The 21,078-nt window shown below is 39.1% G+C and overlaps 1 protein-coding gene across 2 annotated transcripts in view; it reads right to left on the bottom strand.

Annotated features, from left to right (window-relative positions):
• The window catches only part of prkcab (protein kinase C, alpha, b), a 110,045-nt gene that overhangs the window by 73,154 nt on the left and 15,813 nt on the right, over positions 1-21,078 (bottom strand). For both annotated transcript variants that reach the window (XM_041995896.1, XM_041995906.1), the window contains exon 3: positions 3,576-3,658. In XM_041995896.1, the coding sequence (XP_041851830.1) occupies positions 3,576-3,658 (83 nt within the window). The remainder of the gene's footprint in view (positions 1-3,575; positions 3,659-21,078) is intronic.

Below are 21,078 nucleotides of genomic sequence, written 5' to 3'. Positions count from 1 at the left end.
TGCACTGTGGCAAGAGCCACAACTTGAATTCACTTAACTTGTGAGAAGAGGACTACCATTTCCTGAAAAGATCAACTTGAAGGTAAGAATGGAGTTCTACCAAAGAGAATGAGGAATAGAGAAGGACACAAAGCAAAATAAAGTATGATATGAACATATAATGAAGAATTATATATTTCAGCCTAATGTCACTTGATCACAACACCATCACTTATAAAAGATTTTGTATTGACACGACTTGGGTTTTTGTGTGGATTGTTTTTGATGATTCCTTTTTTTAGAAACATTAATTTGATTTGATTATTTGGTTGAGTGTTTTGATCTTCTTTTTTTTTAGTTTTCATGTCAAATTACTTTGGTTTATCTATTTCATTATGCATAATGGTGTGTTGTTGTTAATGTGAACAAAAATGTCCTCCAACATCCACAAACTCATGGTTACATTGCAAGTTTAAAAACCATGACAAACAGTTTCTCAGGTCCTCCCAGTACACTTTATAAGGTATATGTTACACATTTTGAGGATACGTGACCACCTGCACTCATCACCTTGATCCCCAGCAGCTGCTACTTAAGGACGGGGCTTCCTCCTACACAGCGCCAAATTGTTGTATAGCCAACTGTCGTAATGCACTAAGACCACTTTTGTTTATTTCCATGTCAGTTTGACCAAGCCTTGTAACCAGTCTGTCCTCTCTCCCATAGTCACGAATCTTCCCTTTGTTCTTGAAAAGCACCTGGATTACCTGGCCCTTTTCCTCTGCCTGTCTGACCTTGATTTACTGAATTTCCTATTGCCTAGACAACAAAATAAATTATATTCTGTTTGTTCCCTACCTGATATGTGATAGTATGATGTACTTTTTTAAGTTGTTTAATAAATTGTGTGTATTCTTCACCTAAATTGTAGATATTTTATTTCATTCAATTACAACATGGTGAAAAAAATAATTGTCATAATTTAATTTTGAAAGGTAAACTTATATAAAATTTAGATATACAGTATATTAGATGTGATCTCATGTCTACATATACAATACCTTTAAGAATTAAACAATTACAAAAATTAAAGAAGATTTCATGATGCTCTATCTATTGTTACACATAGTTCTGTATAAGACATTTTGCTTTAGGGCCAAATGCATGTGAAAAAACATGACGCTGAGATCTTATAAAAGATTTCCGTTTCCCCTCTACCTGTATTAGATATGTTCAGTTTAAGGAAAATGGACAAAGAAAGTAAATTCAACTTAAATGAAGTGTAAAGCCAGATTTATGCACGAATGACGTCTGAATGCGGTCGTTTACGGCGAAGCTGACGCTGGTGAGTTTGCTTTTGCACTCGTGCGTAGGGGGTACACGTAGTTTTGGTGTCGTGTTGTAGTTTCTCCTCCTTATCTGAAGGTGGCAGCAGGGGTGGTATCGGCCGGTAAACTCACCAGGTTGGAGTTTTTTTGATGGTTCACTTGAGTTCGGTAGGTATTTTTTGTTTTAAAACAACAATGGCGTCCAGTATGGTTCAGTGTCTTTATTAGCTTGTCGAAGATAACAAAGAAATAAATTTATCCGCCTCTCATCAACTTGATCTACTGGTTATTGTTTTTAAAAGGGGTTACCACACAAATTCAGCAAGAAGATCCAGATATCCGACAACATGTGATCCAAAACTGACCAATCACAAGGGAGTACCTCCACGTAACCGAAGCAGGGGTGCACGTCAGGTCTGGAAGAGGTGCACATTGAGCCTCTGTGGAGCTACGCTGAGCTTACGGCGGTTACGCAAATGCAAACGCTGCGCAACCACAAATCCGCCTTTAGAACGATTAAAAAACTTGAGCAGATCCCACTTTAATTGAGTAATGTGGAAATTGAAGATTTTAATTAGGTTGTCCTTCAAATAAGTAGGGGGGGAATTGAAAAACTATAGTTTGTTTAACTTAAAAATAGATGTTTGAAACTCCTAAGATTTGGTAGAGCACACAAAGACATCACTAGAGGAATGCTAAAATAAAATAGACTTTACTCAGAAATTTTATTTCTTATGCTCAAGCGATATAGGAGTTTATACAAAAACTATTCTTGCTCAAACTACATAATGGAATGATGCAAAACGTTGCAAAAACAGTTTTAAGTAGTGATAATTTTCATCGGTGTGGCAAAGCAAAGAAGCAAAATAGCTCCCTCTTTCTACTTTGGAGGTACAGTAAAAGCATCATGACATGGACTTGAGGATGGAGAGAAAAACAGGCTAAATTATTATGCGCTGAGCTTATGCTATGATGTAACATCAGGCTGTAAGTCTTAATGGCTCACTGAATGAGATATTTGCAGGCCTATGCAGTTCTAAACAAAGTAGAAGTGGTAAAAGCTTCCTTTGTGATTACTATGACAACTGAAAGCGCATTGCTTTTTTTAATCATTATTACTAAAAATGCGCTAATGTTGAGGGAGAAACACTATCCCTGTCACAGTTATGACATAATTGCTTCATTGCAACTATCTGAGCTAACTGCAATCAGTCAGTATTATCATTTTGATAGTCTGCATTCACCTCCACAATATTTCCATCACTAATTTCATGTTGTTTTCAATGGTTTGCATTCCATTCTCCTGCTTTGGTTTCATAACAAAAGAAAGAGACAAATCATTAACCGCAATTATTGCCAACAACGAGGTAATACCAGCTCTATTCAGTAGGTAGTGCAGAGGAAAAAAAAGCATCGCTACCATCATGCTGCATTAATCTCTGCCAATTTCACCTCGGCAGACTTTTTTTTTTTTTTTTTTTAAAGGCTGAATTAAAATTAATGAAATTTCTATACATGATCATTTACACACAATCTCACTACCTTTCCATCTGTATTCCACTTTCTAAGTCTAATCACCATTCACTGCACCATAAGAAAGCAAAACCTTCATGATGTTGAGAATTGTGAGCACGGACAAGATAAGCATGTTCAAAGAACATCTTCAGCACAGCATTTTGCCAAGTTTAAGGACATTTAATGCTTTCTTCCTTTGCCATGCTCCAAATCCACCCAGTCTCATAGCATTAGTTTTGCCTAATATTGCTAACAGACAGGCGAAAGGTACCAATAACTTTCAACTGTTCACTGACATGAACAAGGAAGCTGTAGGGGATTAGGTAATCTAAATATACATTTCAGTTGCTAGCTACTAGGGTTTGCTTCAGTCTTTTATTTCTCTGTTTTGTTTCAAGCCCAGCTCAAATAATTTACATACTGATGTCAAGAAATAAAAACCCACTTTGTAATCTTCTTGGCAGAGTTTAAAGATATCCAACCTCTATGGTTGAAAATTTATAAAAAAAAAAAGTTTGTACTGTTGTCTCTTTTGATTGTGATCTTTAGATATATGTTCCTATCTTCGTATCACTAAGACCATCACTCACAAAGCTCCTCTCTGTTCCTCCGAGATTCCCGCAGATGAAACAAACTTTGTTGTCAAATGTGAGTGGGAAAAATAGTGGATCAATGTGGTAAATTTCAACAGGATTTTTTTTTCTTCAAGCTTTTTTTGTGTCAGGTATCCAAACACAAAAATGATCAACTTACATCTGTGTCAGGACCCTTGTCTGCTCCAGGACAGGAGAAGCTGACAAACTCATGGCACCGCTTGTGGACCACAAAACAGCACACTGAGAGAGAATTGAGAGAAAGAGAAAAAGAAGACTTTAACAATAATTTGTGATACAACAGCTGTATGTGAGTTTATTTCATTTTGTTCTGACATGCGCATTCAACCACTAATCTTAAGCTTCTTAGAAGAAAAACACAAACGGACACGAACACAAAGTATGAGAACCTTTTACTGGTTTATGCAAGCTGTCAGACAAACTGCAGGCTCAGAGGGAGAAACAGTTAAAGAGAGGCAGAAAGCCAGAGAGTGTGCATGTAGATTATCATCAATCAACCTCAAAGTAAGCCTGGCAAGCCGCCCTTATATGAAGATAAAACAAATGCATACAGACACACAAATGCATGTGTGCACCCACATTCACACCCACAGAAAAACGGCAGAATTTCATCTGCTGTGTTCTTCAGCACTTATTTCTTTCCAATCTGTTGGGGTTGATGATTGTGTTATTGTCTCCTACTGAACAGGGATCTGTCTGTGCCAGAGTGTCATTCAGTGTGTCATGACACCTGACTCTGCTCTCATGTCAGCAACAGTGGCATTCATATTTGGACACCACCACAGATCCAGAGGGAAGAGCAAAAAACGACTAGGACATCTGTGACAGCTTGTGCACAAGCTGACTGTATTTTTCCTCTGCCATTATTGAAAATATGCCATTCTTTTCTTCTTTCTCATCCTCACAGATCTGTCGGTCTCACTCATTGTCAGGCTGCCGGCTTGTTCATGTGCACTTTTGTGCTCTCCCACCAACATATACGTGTGTTTTTTGTGTTTGACATTGCCAGCTAACTCACAGTTGCCAGATAATGTGAAGAGAATAGTTGAAACAACAGAAAGCATTTCACAAAGTTCCAAGAAACAGCAGGGGTTTCAACTGTCTACATGGATAAGGCTGTTCAGATTATACTGCCCAGATAGCTAGCTAGTTAACTAGCTAGCTATACAGATAAGCTGTGTCCCAATTCAGGGTCTGCAGACTTCAGAGAGGACACTTTAGAAAACGTTAACTCCAACCGAGTAATAATGTAAAAAATAAATAAATAAATGAAAAAGAAACTGCCTGAGGCTTTGTTGTTTTTCAGCCGGTAGACACCTCATACACCCTTAAAAATCCATGAATTTCAAATATTGCAATGAATTCTGGGAGAAAAGAGGCCGTGAAGAATGCATCACCAGCAGCCTTTGTTTGAGGCGCAGATTTGTAGGGTGGATTCGGAGGCTGTGTCCGAATGTGCACCATTCTCCCTACATAGTGCCCTATATAGGGGTCACGCCATTTTGTAGGGGTGTCCAAATGTCCAGAAAGAAAAAAGCAGCGTACTCAAAATTACCCACAAGGCATCTTGAAAAGTAGCGAGCATTGATGGTCACTAGACGGGTCAATATAGACCACAATGCATTGCGCAAAATTACCTATAATGTAAGTATTTTATTAATCATATTGAGTATTTGGGTGGTGTTAATGTATTGAAATAGAAAAAAATTTGTGATGTGAAGATTTTCAGTCATTGTGACCACGTATCTGACTGAGTGTTGTGGTTGCCATGGTGGTGGCTGGTAGTCACGTGGTTTGCGGCGAGGTAGCTTCATGCAAGCAGCAACCTCCGGCGGTGAAAAGTGAAGCCTATGCGGAAGTGCAAAAAATTGCAGTTCATCCCTCATCCACTAGGGGCTGGCTCCAAAACAGAGCAAATCCCCATAGACTCCCATGTTAAAAAGACCAACTTCACAGCAAAGATAAACATGTTTAAAGCCTGGTACAAAAATCCATTTTAGGATTAATAGGTCAAGTTTACCTTCATGACAACTGTGAGGGGGGGTGAATTTTTTCCTAACGCATAAGTTTGGATATTATTTAATCTTGAAATTCGGCATAATTAGGGGCAAGTCCTATTGATTGACAGGTATCCAGTATCCGTGGAAAGAAGGGAGAGGGCAGCACAAACGCAGTTTTTAGCCGGCTAATAGCGCCCCTTAGCTTTAGCCCGCCTACCTCCATTAGCTGGTTAGCTACAGTTAGCTCGGTGTTAGCTCTTAGCTACAGGCAGCTCGGAGTTTGATGGTTGTCAATCATCCACCGCCACCTTCACAGTACCCCTCTCAGTTCGACCTCTTTGCCCACTTTTGGATTTTCCGGGACTAACGACACACGTGACGCTGCCAAGATGGCGACGGTAAGAACCGCCCAATGAGCTTCACTTTTGCTCTTCAGAAACCTACGTGTGACGTCATGGAGACTTCTTCCATCTTTGGCTTCATGCCTGAATTGCCAAGAGAATGAATGCACTCTGTTGTGTGCTATAGTGCAGCCCTATGTAGTGAACGAGGGATTAGGGAGTTGGGTGGACATTCAGACACAGTCGAAGTCTCCTTCGAATCGGACAGTGTGTGGCGCGATGACATGTGTAGCCAACGAATCTGCACTTTGACGTGTGCAGACCCTGCATTGAGACACAGCTACAGAGAGGTAAGTAGCTAGATAGATAGACAGATATATATATAGACAGACAGACAGACAGACAGACAGACAGACAGACAGACAGATAGATAGATAGATAGATAGATAGATAGATAGATAGATAGATAGATAGATAGATAGATAGATAGATAGATAGATAGATAGATAGATAGATAGATAGATAGATAGATAGATAGATTGCTGTGTACAGTATCTATCTCTAAATGTAAAAAAACATGAAAGAGAGCAGAAACATAGGGGGCAATAGGAAAAGCTCAGCACAATAGTAGCCCACAGAGATTTATTCCTGCTCTGAATTCTTTATCTGTGCCATTTGTCATTTTCAGTATGTACACAGTACAGCAGGGTCAGGGGGGGTCTTTGCACCATTTGAGCAGCAGATGGTGAGAATTTCAGCAACCAGCCCATGGAGCAAGTTCTCCCACACCTGGATGTCTGTGGTTAACTCTCAATATCTATTTGTTACTATTACATTCTCAGATGATAAATCCTTAAAATCATCATTTTTTTTGTCACAGCAGTTGAGCTCCAAAGCACAGATAAAAACAACAGCAAATTGATAGAACCCTGTAGAAAAGCACCACATTGCCATTGCCATAATTTCTGTGAATGCAGGTAAAGCATACTTCTCCATTTCTGCTGTGGCTTACTGCCATATTACATCTTTTTAGTGTGGCTTTGGCCCATCAAATGGATCTGTGGCTCTGTTGAAGAGACTATGTTTTTTCATGCATTATCAGATGAATTCGCTAATGTGGAAATGCAGACAACCACAGTCTGACAAACTATTTGAGAGCCTTGTTATTATTTTGATGAAAAGTACCAGGTACCTTTGGTTTTAGCAAGTCAATTAAAACACTCAACATTTGGGATGAACACTGATTTTGCATGAGGAATTGAAATAAGTGTTTAAATGGTGTTTTCCTTCCTGAAAGCATGCTTTAAAATCAGATGTTTTTATGTGACTGCTGATCTTATTAGAAAGTGCTTTGGCGCTGACCTTAAAATATTTATTCCCACCTCATATCTACCACCAGCTCAGACTTTCACTACTTCCATCCCACGTACTGCCCACTTATCCGTCAATGAAATTACAAAAACCTTTGCTTACATTAGGAATAGTACAAAACACATTAAATCTGCTGTGAGTAGTTTTATTCTCTTTAACACATGATTTTACTCATTAGGATTAATTTGAAGCGCTGTCATCAGGTTTTTCTGTTCTTATATCCAGCCTACTTACAACATGTGGATCATGGTTGTAATGGCGTCTGTGGTTCTTTCTCTCCCTCCATCCATCAGTGCTGCTCACACCTTCAGCCTTACAACCCGCTCGCCCATCCCTGCCACTGTTTTTGCGTTTTGTGTTAATCTTAGTTTGAGTGTCTGTAGATGAACAAAGTGGAATAACTAGACACTGATCCAAATTCAGAGGTGAAGAAGGACCATTAAGCCAATTATAGTGTATGGAATAAATCTAGCTTTGGACTGTATGTGTATGTCTGCATGCAAGTCTATGTACATGTTAGGAAAGCTTACCCCAGGCAGAGGCAGTCTTTTTTCGTGACTATAATCCCTGGCATCAGCTTTCAGGCACATGCACGAGCAATGAAATGCACATTAATTTAATAGCTGCCTAACGAAAGTAAAAGCCACTGTAATGGCTGAAACACAAGAGGCTTTCTAAAAGCTTATGGGAGGTTACATACATTCCATAAATCAAGAACCTTGGCCATTGCTGATGGTTTGAGTTTTTTCTGTATGTCATCCCCCCTCTCTCTGCCAACCTTCCTGTCAAGCTGTTATCTAATAATGGCAACTAGAACAAAAAAATATTTAATACAAAATAAATAAATGACAGTTAATAGAAATTGTCAAGACAAAATTGAAGAAGATAAAAAAAAATATATATACTGACTGATGACAGAGGACCTTTATTAGGTTTATGTGGTACCTGTAGTGGTGGTTTATGCACTCTGTGGATCGAGTGGTTGACTGTTCGAACCCAAGTGCCAGTACAGGTAAACTGTTCATGAGAAACACATATTGAAGCCCCCACATTCTCCCAATATGCTAATTGGTCTGTAAATAAACACTAGCACTGCATATGTGGAATAAATATGGGTAGTAAGAAGAGCTTTAGGAGAGTGTTTGTAAATAAGAAATATACTGAATACCACGGCACAGCCTGCACAAAAACGTTTCCTAAAAAAAAATCATGTAAAATGATTGCAAATAAGCATCTAACTAAGGAGAGGAAATAATTTCTGCAATGAGCAAATTTAAATTAGGACAGAAAGTCTCCAATGTTCAATGAGAAAAAACTGTTAGACATGAGTCTGGATCAGTCGGTGGCATGGTGAACATTTCACATTTCAATAATTACAAACCCTGGAAGCAAACATCGCTTAGTCTATAAAACAAGCTTAAGATGAAAAGAGGAAAGCTTCAACAACTCTTAAAACACACTTTAAAATTGAGAATGGAGGCGCAGGTTTTTCCAACATGACTATTAATGAAATGCAGAATTTTTTTTCTGCACATGTTGAGGTACTTGCAAAAGGAGGAGTTACAGAGCCAAAAGCTCAAAACATTAAAGAAAGTAATGCCTTGGACTTTAGGTATGGAGACAAGATGGACTGTTTCTCACTTAATTATTCACAGTAATAGAAATCTGACCAAACTGAGATCTGTCAGGGCATGACCGTGTAAAATGGGGAGGGGGAAAAAGTGACTAACCTGGATTAGAACTTTGGTTAAAGTTTCTCTTTTAAAAATCAGTTTGAGTAAGTCAGTGGTAAGATAATGTCGTAAGATGCTTTATTCCTTGCAGAGGAATAGAGGTGACAAAGTGACATACTGTATCGTCAGGGATATTATGATAAATTACTCTGTGCTTTGTTTCACCAGCCTAATTGCATAAGCACAGAGATAAGGAGCTTTGGAATTACAAAGCAGCTTATACCACATAAATACATTCTTGTATGTGAGTGTGCAGACCGTGGAAAGCTTATTATAACCTAAATCTGAATATTTACCAGGAGAGGCTGAACGTAAAAGTAGTTTCCCCACATGCCATCACATCCATATTCCTGTCTGCATCTGACCAGTACTTTTTTAGTGTGTATCTAGCCCTGGTTAATCTGTGAAAATTGATCATCAACAGAGTCACTATTAATAGAATTATGCCGTGTTGGTGCCCTGAAGACGAGCTTGCAGTGGAGAAACACCAAATCAACTCAATGCTCTGTAGAGGCATTCAATCGATCCAGACCCCTTGGGTGCAGCTGAACACGAACAGACAAGATGCTTTAATCTGACATCCTTAGAAGGAATGGAGGCAAGTGTGTGAGGGTTTGGATGAACAGGCAGGAAGAGAGATGGTTAACACTTCACAGAGCTTTGGGGATGGACATATGAAACTGTCAAAAATACCCTTAAACAACTTCTACTCTTCCATGTTTATAGCATTTTACTGGGTGAATTTGGGGACTCAGGGTCTGTGCACTCTTCATAGAGCACAGTAGGTAGGTGACTTCATAAAATGCTCAGTTTCCACTGCCTGTGTTCCTTTTGCTGCAGCTACCTTATCTAGAAAAATGGCAGAGTAAAACAGGGGAGATGAGGGAAGAGGAACAGTAAGAGAGGTGCTTTGTCCTGTCTTGGTTATTTTTAGGCTCAATTCTGGCCAGGGATGGAACAGAGTGTTCTGAACTGCACCATGGTGGAGAAGTGAGGAAAGACATTTCCTCCACTCTGCTTTACACCTTGCCAGTGGACACTAAAAATAAACAGGCAGCATACGTTGTGCAAACACAACAACATATCTGAAGCCAGCGTGCATGTGAGAGAGCAGTGAATGATGAATGAAAAGCTACTCCTGCCATGAGCCTCATTTCATTCAGAACGAGAGGAGTGGAAAAAGCAGTAAGATAACCATGGAAAGAATCATACAATAGACTAATACAGGTGAAGTACCCTGCACACAGTACAAAGCTGTGCTCCTACCTGTGTCAAGTTCTCGTCAAATTTTGATGGAGTTCAAAGGTCAAAGAGAAACTATATCCATTTGTCGTCCACACTCCTGATCACTTCCACAACCCTTCTGCTCTTACATTGGAACATGCATGATTTACTCTGGACATAAAAGAATAGTTAGTATTTAGAGTCTTTGTTTGTCTCTCAGTTCCACATCTTTCCTGTCTCTTCTTGAGGCCTCCAACTTTTAGATTGGGATCATTGAACTCCTGCCATGTCGCAAATGACAAATATGAGAATCGTTAAACTCTGAGAACTGAAATTGTGGTCAACAGAGCAAAACATAGCAATTTATAACAGCTCAAAATTTGCATAATGACTATGTTTTCTTTGGTCAATTGATTTTGCAGACAAATCTTCCTCAAATAAAATAAATAACCACTGAGTTTGGATCATAAGGTTATAGATTTATGTTTACATACACATTATCAACTAATCACCTCACTATATGCAATTTAATTAGTCATGTTTCACTAGCGTCATAGTGATAGTAGGATACTGTCAGTTTTATATCCTGATATTAAGGTGTTAGTCTGTAGCCCTTTTCCTGCTAACAGCTAGCGTTAGAGTGGATTCAGAAAAGGTTTCATCTACAGTCATTCCTGCATCAAATTACTCTGCAACAGCCACAAGTTTTTATCAGCTTTGGTCTTCTTGTTTTAGCGGATATATAAAAAAAAAAAAAAGGTTTAAACACTTTACTCTTAGCATAATAACAATGTATGTTTTTGTGGGAGGGGAAACAAAGATGGACTCCAACGGCAAGTCAAAAGGTCCCTGTCCTCATCTTCAGATGAACAAACTACTTGTGCCACTTTTTGCAGAGAGATGAGGTGAACCCTCAAAGCTTGTTATCTGAGAGCATAGAGGCAGAATTTTAAAATTAGAAATGCTTTAGAGTAAGAATATTCTCAAAGTGTGCGACTTTAGCATACATATTCCCGTTCGTGCAACTTCACCGTGTCTGGAACAAATGTGTAAATGTGTTGTTCATATATTCAGAAAATGTGGTTAAAAACATCAACACATTTTATGAGCATTTTTAACCAACAATTCTTAGATCAGAGTTTTATATATAAGATGCTGATATCGACCTATCAAAGATCTATCTGATCTATGTTGATACATGTATTTTTATAGAATAAAATAGACAGAAAGCCTGTGGATTTTAGCAATGGTGTAATTACAGAGATCTCCCTGTAAAGTGGCTCCTACTCCACTGTTGTCAACCCTCAGCTCTGTAAGCAGCACTTGTAGCAGAGTATGCATCACATCTGAGCAGATAGTGGTACAAAGTCAAGTAGCATTTTTACAGCAAGTTGTCAACGAACTTGTGAAACATATTGACACAATATTGCTATTAAACAATAACCACATCATTTCTCTTCTATTAATTCAAATTCTAACATATTGTATCTACATACATGTGCATGTACAGAGAGGAAAATTTAAGCCAGTACACTGATATGGTCTTTGTTTTTTCTTCCTAAAATTCACTATCGACTAACAAATCCCAGCTTTACTCTGGCTGTGAAGGATTTCTAAATCTATAAAGAACATTTTGAAAAAGAGGAATTGTAGTCTTTTTAATGTGGGAACACTAAATACTTGTGTTTCACCACACCATCAGACAGAAACTAGTTCATCCTACAGAGCTGACCCTACACAACGAACTGAAGGCTGCAATGAGATCTGCATTGGAGAAACCAAACAACCACTTAACAGATGATAGCTCTACACAAGAGACCAAACTCATCAGACCAGGACAATGCTAAAACCTTGCACAGAGAAGAGAAGTGGTTTGAGCTGGGAGTGAAAGAGGTGATTTATGGCTACATCCACATGGAGGCTGAACTGTTGTTGTTATCAAAAGGTTTTCTGTAAAGACAGAATTGTTTCAAGAAGTGTGTGCATCCACATAAAACCACAGTAGAAAGCCTGGATACTGTGGAGTTTTTTATTTATTAACTTTGGGACCTGGTTACAAAAATGAGCATTGCCGGGCTCCCAAATTCCTTGACAATTCCTTGTGGAAAAAATGTCCAAATGATAGAAAACCTTGGTATCTGCAATTAAACTCTTTCTGTGTGGACATGGCCTATAAATAGAGAAACCTTTGCTTAACAGAGGAACAAGACATCATCTCTCCTCTACCTACAATAGCTATCCTAAGGAGACTGACAAAACATGTATTCAGACTGAGCCTGAAGTGAAACTACGGACAGTGGTACCTAGCATGATTCAAGTGAGTCACAACCCTCAGTGAAGGTTGTAGACTGAAACATCAGTGATTTCTCAGGCTACTTAAGCCTCCAATTATCGCAATTAGAACTGAAGAGGATATTTTAGATAAGCAAAACGTCTTCAAGAAACTAAACCCAGTCCAGCTGACTTTACTGAACCTACATTGAATACCTGGATCAGGGCTATTCAGTCCCATGAGGGCAGCAGTCCTGAGTCGGGTGTGTTTGAGCAGGTAAACAATGAAAACCTGCAGGACTGCGGTCCTCATGGGACTGAATTGAGTCCACTGTCACAGCTGATGCTCTACAAGTGAAATGAATGAGCAAATCAAAACAGTCACAACATCAAGCAAAAACTGTCATGTCAGCCATAATAAGGACAAATCTTGTAAATAAGAAGAGCTTTGAATAACATACACAGAATCTAAAAGAAGTTGTTTCCACTGCAAATTCCATCAAGTAATAGCTGGTTAACGATTACAAACTGTGGCAACATTATAACAGACTAAACTGCCACAGACTATCCCAACAAACAATGAATCTCTGTCCTTTTACCACCACTCCAGGGAGTTTAAGTTCATGCATAACATACTGGAAAGAAGCATTTTTCCGCGGAGAAAGGAAATGAAGGGAGCTGCAGCTACAACAAAGGCCTGGAAATTCAATTTTGGCATATACATTCAATTATGCATGCTATAAGCACATAATGGACAGAGATGGGCCAGTAAGGACACAAAAACAGAGTTAACTGTAAATATGCAACCTTGAAAGCAACAATAAAGCTGTTTACACAGACTGCTGATTGAAGAAAAAGGAGGAAAAAGAAGAAGTGAAGCAAAACGGGTGAGATGGAAGAGCAGAAATTAAAATATAAAAGAGATAAGATTTGATGAGAATAGAAAAAAGCAGAGCACAAGCATCTCCCTCTTTGGGTCATAAAATTAGTAAAATGTCCCAAGAATTTTGATTGTGTTGAGCAATATCTTGCTGTATGAATTTGCATTTGGGCCTATTTGACTGTTAATGTGTGTTTGTAGGAAGAATTTCTTCATGTCTGTGGGGAACTGCTGAGAACAAAGTGGAGAAGGACCACTGTGGGCTCTTAAGCAAGGCACTTAACCCCTCCAAACTGCTGCCCGAGCACCAAAACATGGTAGCCTACTGCTCTTTAGAACATCAAGAGATGGGTCAAATTCTGAGCAGAATTTTCCAAACGGGATTAATAAAATTTAAAAAAAGGCTGAGCACAGCAGGGGCTCAGTTTCTAACAGTGCAAACCTAAACACTTGTCACAATCTCATCAAATTAGTGCATGCTCAGGGTATAATGATGGGGGGGACAGCATATAATTAGTTAAGAATACATGAGCGGAGTCTAAATGGAGTTCAAGGTGAAATTGGGCTTGTCAGATTACGTCTCTGTGGTAGGTGAACCCAACACTCATTTCCATCCTCAATGCGCTGCAGGTTGACAGGCGATGACGGTTATTGCCTTGGCTCCCTGCCTTCTCAGATCTATTTGATTATATACGTCTGGGTAGACCGGTACAGTAGATACAAGCAGTGGTGATGGTGTCCTCAGGTACGAGCATCTGCTCTGTTTCACCCGGGATTAATGTTTCTCAAAAAAAAAAAAAAAAGTCCAGTGATACACTAACTTCTCATATGCCACTACAACTGAGTTAATAGTACAAACCATCAAACCATTATGTTCTCAACAACAAATACCCTCATCTTCCACTTGGTTCCATCATTAAAGCAGGAACAATGGTGGTTATACGTTTGTGAATCATTTAGAATTTTCTGTATTTCCATGTTAATGTGCTCTAAAACATAATCAGAAGTCCTACAAGAATGGGACAAAGTATTATCCTTGGTTGCCTATTAAATGGAAAAAATATTTAATAATACATAACTGAGGTTGGCCAAAGTTTGTGAATCTTAGATTTCAGTATCTGATCTGGTCTGCCTTGTGCATCAATAACAGCAGCTCATTGTAAATGCTAATCAGCTTGGAGATATTTTAACCCATTCGTATGCACAGAACTGCTTCAAGTCTGTACAATTCAGAACTCATATTTTAGGTCTTGTGCACAAATACAGATTTTAGACTGCCAGCAGAGTTAGTTAGTTAGTTAGTTAGTTAGTTAGTTAGTTAGTTAGTTAGTTAGTTAGTTAGTTAGTTAGTTAAGTTAGTTTTGTTGCTTTGCCTTGTATACCAATTTTTCATGTGTTTTCCTGACAGCTGACTCATAAACATGAACTCAGTCTAACAAAGGCCTGAATTCACTTAATTTCCCTGGATTACTTGTAACCTGGCAAGCACTATACACCTGCTCTGGAAGTAATCCTTGTTGGCTGACGAATCCTGAGGACAATAGTAATGTTTTTAATTAATCTTAACTTTATTTTTTTAATTTTCTGTCTGATTTCCAAAGTGCAAACCTCTAACCTTTTCCAACCTGACTGAATTTCAGAAACATGAGATGGAGATATACAAGAGGAAAGAAGCTGAACTGTGATCTTTGGTGAATGAGGGGGCCTTACAACAAACCAGCATTTGAGTTTGGGGTCTGTTGGGGGTGTTAGTGAATCTCTCTCTCTTGTCTTTTAGGTGGGTTATTCACTGTCATATCCCCCAGACCCCATCACATATTTTTTTTCATCTGATTCAATGTGTTGAATCTGCTTCAGATCTGTTTCTGAGAGAGATATCAATGTATGAAATACTTCTCCTTCTGTAAAGTTATGTCCTCTTGTGCAGGCATAGATTATAGCTTTTGAGCGAGCTGGTAGCTGGATGTAATCTTTGGCCCAGGCACTAGCATTGTAACAGAACACAGCAGGGGACCTTCACTGGAAGTGGTTTTTGGTATTTATCTGGTGTATAAGAGCCCTCAGGTAAAGCTGGAACACTTGCATTCATGCTAGCATTGCTGTTCTGAGTAGGTTCAAATTTATGTCAATGACATGTGCTCTCCATTACAATTTGATACGTTACTGCATTACTGCAAATATATTGCATTATTAGGTATGCGGAACAAACATACTTCATATTCACACAAATGCACACTCTTGTGGTACTAATGGTATTTGTATTAAGAAATGGCCACAGGAGGGGGACTGGATCAATTATTCCAAACTATAGGTGGGAGTTTTTGGCTGCTAGATATCTCTGAGTCACATGGGGGAAATAGTGATACTGCTTCATGAATTAAATATGACTCTGAGCACAAATGTGCACACGCACTAATAACACAGGTTTGTTAATGCACACATTACCACATATGAGAACGCACGCTGCTGCACGCATTTGCTGCAAACAGACTGGCATATGCACAGAACTGCACACAGGTGCTGATGCCGCTAATTTGCTCATAGAGACCTTCAATAACACACACACAATACCCCCTAACTCTTGCTTTATCTCTACCTAGCTATAGATAAAGCAGTGTGTACTAGCTAGTACACAGCACACACTTTGTCTGGGCCTCTTGTCTCCTCATCTTCTTAGTTACTCACTCAGACACAAGCTCAGACATACATATAAACACACACACATCCAGTCAGTGATGAATCACCTGCAGTGGTTTGCCCAGAGCCCTCTGCATCCATGTATCAGGTGTCAGAGTGGTAGTAATGAAATGAGTCTGGCTAGATGTGGTCTTTGCAGAAGCTTTGAGGCTGACACTGCCACACAGTGACAGGACCAAATTAGACATTACAATAAACTTGACTGAGTGGGAGGTGTGAGCATGTGCACACACATAAATTAATGCACAAGTCTGGGTTTGCTTACATGGTCTTGTACTGTCAGCCGCCAGAGGTAACGGATTTCTTTACTATGACTTTTGCTTTTGTTTGTGCAGCCTACACACAGAGAAAGCGATCAGGCAAAAGGCAAAGGTCATGGCCAACCCCAAGTCTGATGCCTGGGGACAGGCTGATATTGCGCATCAACATCAGAACATCTTCCATTCCTGCGGCACTGCATGTCCTAGACTAATTTGTTTGGTTACCAGTGAAGTCAAGGCTAAATTTGTCTCAGGACGTTCTTTTTTCCTCATTGCAGTCACTTTTCATATTATCTCTCACAGTTTGTTTTTTTTCCCCCCTCTTTCAAATACAAAACAACGGAAATCTAAAAACAAATTCTTCCAGGGAAAATAATGACCTTGTTTAAATCTTCAGGAGGAAAGGCCACTTCTTTTATTTTTCCATTGACAAAGGATTATGGATTGCATAAGATAACCTGAACTCATGTGTCATGTGAAACTACAGGTGGATTACTGCTGCAGGGTTGTAACACTAGCTGATGCAACAAGTGAAATGTGGCAGCTGAGCAGGTTGTTATGATGTGCACCGATGCTGGCTCACATCCTTTGCCTTACTCATTCTCCTAACATGAAAGCAACAGAAATGTACACAATCCAGCATCACTTTCTCTTTTTTCTGCCAAAACAGCTACATTTACATTAGCTGTTAAAACTTTAATAAAAACTCTTTATTAATTAACTTTATTTATTTATATTAACTTGAGATTTTTAACTAGGCTTTTTGTTTTGTTTTGATGGGTTTTTTTTACCATGAAATCACCAATTTCTGACTTATTGCTTTTTGTTTGAAGAATGCACTGAGGATTTCTGCTGCCCTGGAATATCCTGAAAAAATGGCTAATCCAGACGAGCTGAAGAGAAGGTGTCAAGGAGGCAGGTTGGGATTAAAACCAAGACACCATCAACACCATCATCTTGTCAAAATCACTTCAGTACAGCTGCACAAACATTTCTATGTGTAGTGCATAGAAACATACTTGTTGAAAAGCTCCCCACTTTAGCTTCAACTAAAATGTTTGCATTGATATGATGCACAGCTCCATGATATTTATTTAATACGAAATGTCTACATGAAGTTTTACAGGTGGTAGCTGTTTGAAAAAAAACATCAAAGGTCCCCTGGTGTTCACAGAATGCTGCATCAGAACTGGTGTCGGATACACTGACATGACAACTGACCTCAATACATTTTGCATGTAGCAAAACGGCAAAATACATCAGCTTTAATAACTCTACCTGACACTGTTTAGCATATATAGCATGAATCCTAGTGAACTGTAATATGTGATGGGAGACTGGATTCAGATGTGCAAACACAAGGCAGAAATAAAGCTCAGTCATCATCTACATCTTCATCAACTAACAATGAATTTGACAGTAAAGTAGTCGATGTGACGCAGACATACTGTTGGCAACTCTGATTTTGAGACCGATAACAGACAATAAGGTAAAATTTAAGCTGAAATAAAGCAAAGTAAGCAAAGACTTATTAGAGATTTCCTCTCTTTTTATTTTGCTGAGCAGTGAGCTGATCCTGGGTTAGCTTCTCTGCACAGGATCAGAAAAGACAAGTGCCAACTGGACAGCCCTAACCATAAGATTTGCTATTTGGTATCACACGTGCACAAACACACACACACACACAAATAATCTCCATGCACTTCTACATTACATACTGTATATGCACATCGACAAACATACACGACATAAACATGCCCAGCTACACAGACAGAAATGTGCAGATGTTAGGCAAAAACTCACTGATGGACAATTACACATAATACAGCCTCTTCAAGGAGGCCGAGACCTGAAAAGACCCACACACAAACACGCACACACACAGTAGAGTGCAACCTCTCAGTCTATGTCCCTCCGCTAGCTGCTCAGATGTGTATTTCTGTCACAAAAACTGCAGAGCCTCAGAGAAACACAGTCATGCTGTATTGAGGTCAAGAGGTTTGAGCCAGAAATCCTGGCCACTGAAGCAGTTAGTAAACTGTAGTGTTGCTTCAGCCTCCTTATTGCTGATTAATGGCACTCGGCTGAAAGCGGGAGCATGACTCTTCTCATCACTAGGCGTCTCAGTGCTTGGCTAATTGGCCTAGTTAATCCGCGCGCCTGCATCCAAGCCCGTGTAGAGCGATTAGTCAGCCAGTCTAGTGCAAGGCTCATATACCATTTGGGGCTGAATAAGGGAGAGAACAACGAAAGGTAGCAGCTGTGGCGAAATGGCATTCGCTGCTTTCTGCAAGATGGCTTCAATTAGCATCTGCTGCCTCCTTCACCACCCCAGATTTCTTATCAATTCTTCCGTTAAATTTGAGAATTTATTCAGTTTCAATTACATATACTTTTATAGCCCTACGACTAAATAGAAAAAGACATCATGAAGGAAAAAGCACAAACTATGCCAACTGCTTATACTATCTATTGAGCTATCGTTCTCTCTGGCACTAAATAACTCATGACCTTTTTACTGTGCAGATAAGATCATATTTCAACTGAATGGGGATGCATGTGGATGCCATTTACACCTGATTTAAACATATAGCCAATAAAAAACATCCCCCTGTAAGCTGTATCTCCTCGTATGTGTTACATGTGTGCAATGAAAGATTTAATGACACACAAATTAGTATGAGGTCAAAACATCACATTTCTTCTCATTTTCAAAGCAAGACAACTGTGCTCAGACACTCAGGTTTCATATCCATACTTGACAATCATCATTTTTGTTGATTTTTACACAGTTGAGCACAGATAAGCCTAATCTGAATCTATTTTTATTACATTTTTATTGGATGTTATACTCAGATTGTGTAGCACTTTAGGCAGTTTGGGATTTTCGAAATGTTCAATTGACTTTTTATATTGACCAAAGTAAAACTGTGGTCATCAGGGGATAACTAAAGATGGACTCATTTATTGTCTGTGGTTCAAAATGATAGTACAGATTGGTTAAAACTAACCTAATAATGAATGGGTGACTAAAAAGGAACTCATTCCCATCTCCCAATAAGGACAATCCTGCAGATTGCTACAACAGGTGGGATGTTTTTCTGTTGTCTGTGGGGGACCACAAATTTCTGGTTGGTGTGCATTACTCAGATAAAGGAAAAAAAAAACTGTATTGTTTGTGCCTTAACAGAGGAACATAAAGTGAGTTGCTAGCTGCCATGCAGCTTGTTTAATCCAATCTGTAGCATTAATTCAAATGCAATTTGGTACACCTTTCCTTTTTGAGAGCCTTCATGCCAGACCTTTTGGTCAAAAAGTGGAGTTTTAAAACTTGTTTTGTGCACTCATTCTGGCAGCACAGAAGTTGGTATGTTAATTTGGGAGTCAAGGTTCTATTACACCAATTCACAGGTTGAGCAGATAAATATCCATGTTTACATGAATGAATGAATAGGATTAGGAGTTAGTTAATGTTAGTGGTAGTAGATACAACTCATTAAGTACACTTGGCATGACGTGAATGAATGAATGAATAATTTTTTATAACTAAACTTTGCAAATACATGAACAGTGGGACTGCAGTTCTTGTCTGGTGCGTACACTAATGTTATGTGCATTCACTCATGCATGCAGCCATCTGCATATAAACCAGGGATAGGTAACTCTAGTACTCGAGAGCTGCTGTCCTGCAGGTTTTAGATGTTTGCCTGCTCTAACACACCTAATTCAAATTAAATGGAACCAACAGCTTCACACTTTTTGCTCAGTGACTCAGGTTTAAATATGAAGTTGTTGACCTCATCAGGACATCAGTCAAATTTTACTTGGTGCCACAACTGTGAAGTCAGCTTTACTGAAACTTCATAAACTCTCAACAAAACACAGACAATAAAAAAAAAAACCGTCAGCTTGAGGGACCAGTGGCCTGGAGCCTTGCAGCCTTCTTTTTATTCTAACTGCTCTCTGTAGTGGGGTAATTTAGGCAGCTGAATACACATGTGGTTAACCTCACTTTCAGATACAATTACGCCCACCTCTGCCACTTTTCTCTCTGCTACTGTGTTTCTTACTATCCCTCTCCAGCTCCAGGTAAAGAGAGTCGCTCTCACAGTTGGAGGTTTAATTTTTCTCTCAACATTTTCCACCACACTGTTCCAGTGGGACCTGCTCTGTCCGCACAGACTGTGAGGATCAAAGATTTGTTGACAGTCTGAACTGTCATGGCTACCGAGTCTGCCTGATGTTCGGTTTGTATTACACATCCTTGCAAGTGTGTTGCAGTGACCATCTGCATTTGTAACATCTGCTGACATGACACTGGGAGTTATGAAATACACAGCAGGTGCGAGCAATCCTGGTGTCTATTGCCATGTGGGGCATGGTTTATGTATGACCTCTATTTCTGCTCAGCAGAGACATGCTGGCACTTTTGTACCAGCAAGATGTGCTGTACAACCTGTGAACACTCACAAAACACCTCTGGATCCATTAACAAGACAGCGTGCAAGACCAGTCTTTGGGAATTTGAAGGTGTTAAAAGAACACTAACATTTAATTGGCAGTTATGATCTGATCAGAACATAGTTATATATTGTATATACTGCTTCTTTTTTCCATTTCTCTGCAGAATTCCCCAAGTTATAATTTGTCTTGCAGGGGTAAAAAAGCACAACTGTTTGTGTGCAAATAAATACAGCCAAGGTAAATTGGAACTGATTACCTTGTCATATTAATATAAATAATACAGAAGAAAAAGTCAAAATGGTATGAAACTCAGCTTCACCCTATTTTTTAACCTTTTACAATGAACATGCCAACAGGAGCCCTCACAATCAGTAAGGACACATAACTCACACTCTTCCTTC

This window comes from Melanotaenia boesemani, chromosome 2, assembly GCF_017639745.1.
Source record: "Melanotaenia boesemani isolate fMelBoe1 chromosome 2, fMelBoe1.pri, whole genome shotgun sequence".
Lineage (NCBI taxonomy): Eukaryota > Metazoa > Chordata > Actinopteri > Atheriniformes > Melanotaeniidae > Melanotaenia > Melanotaenia boesemani.
Note: the sequence above shows the minus strand (reverse complement) of the source record. Positions and strands in the feature narration are given on the sequence as shown.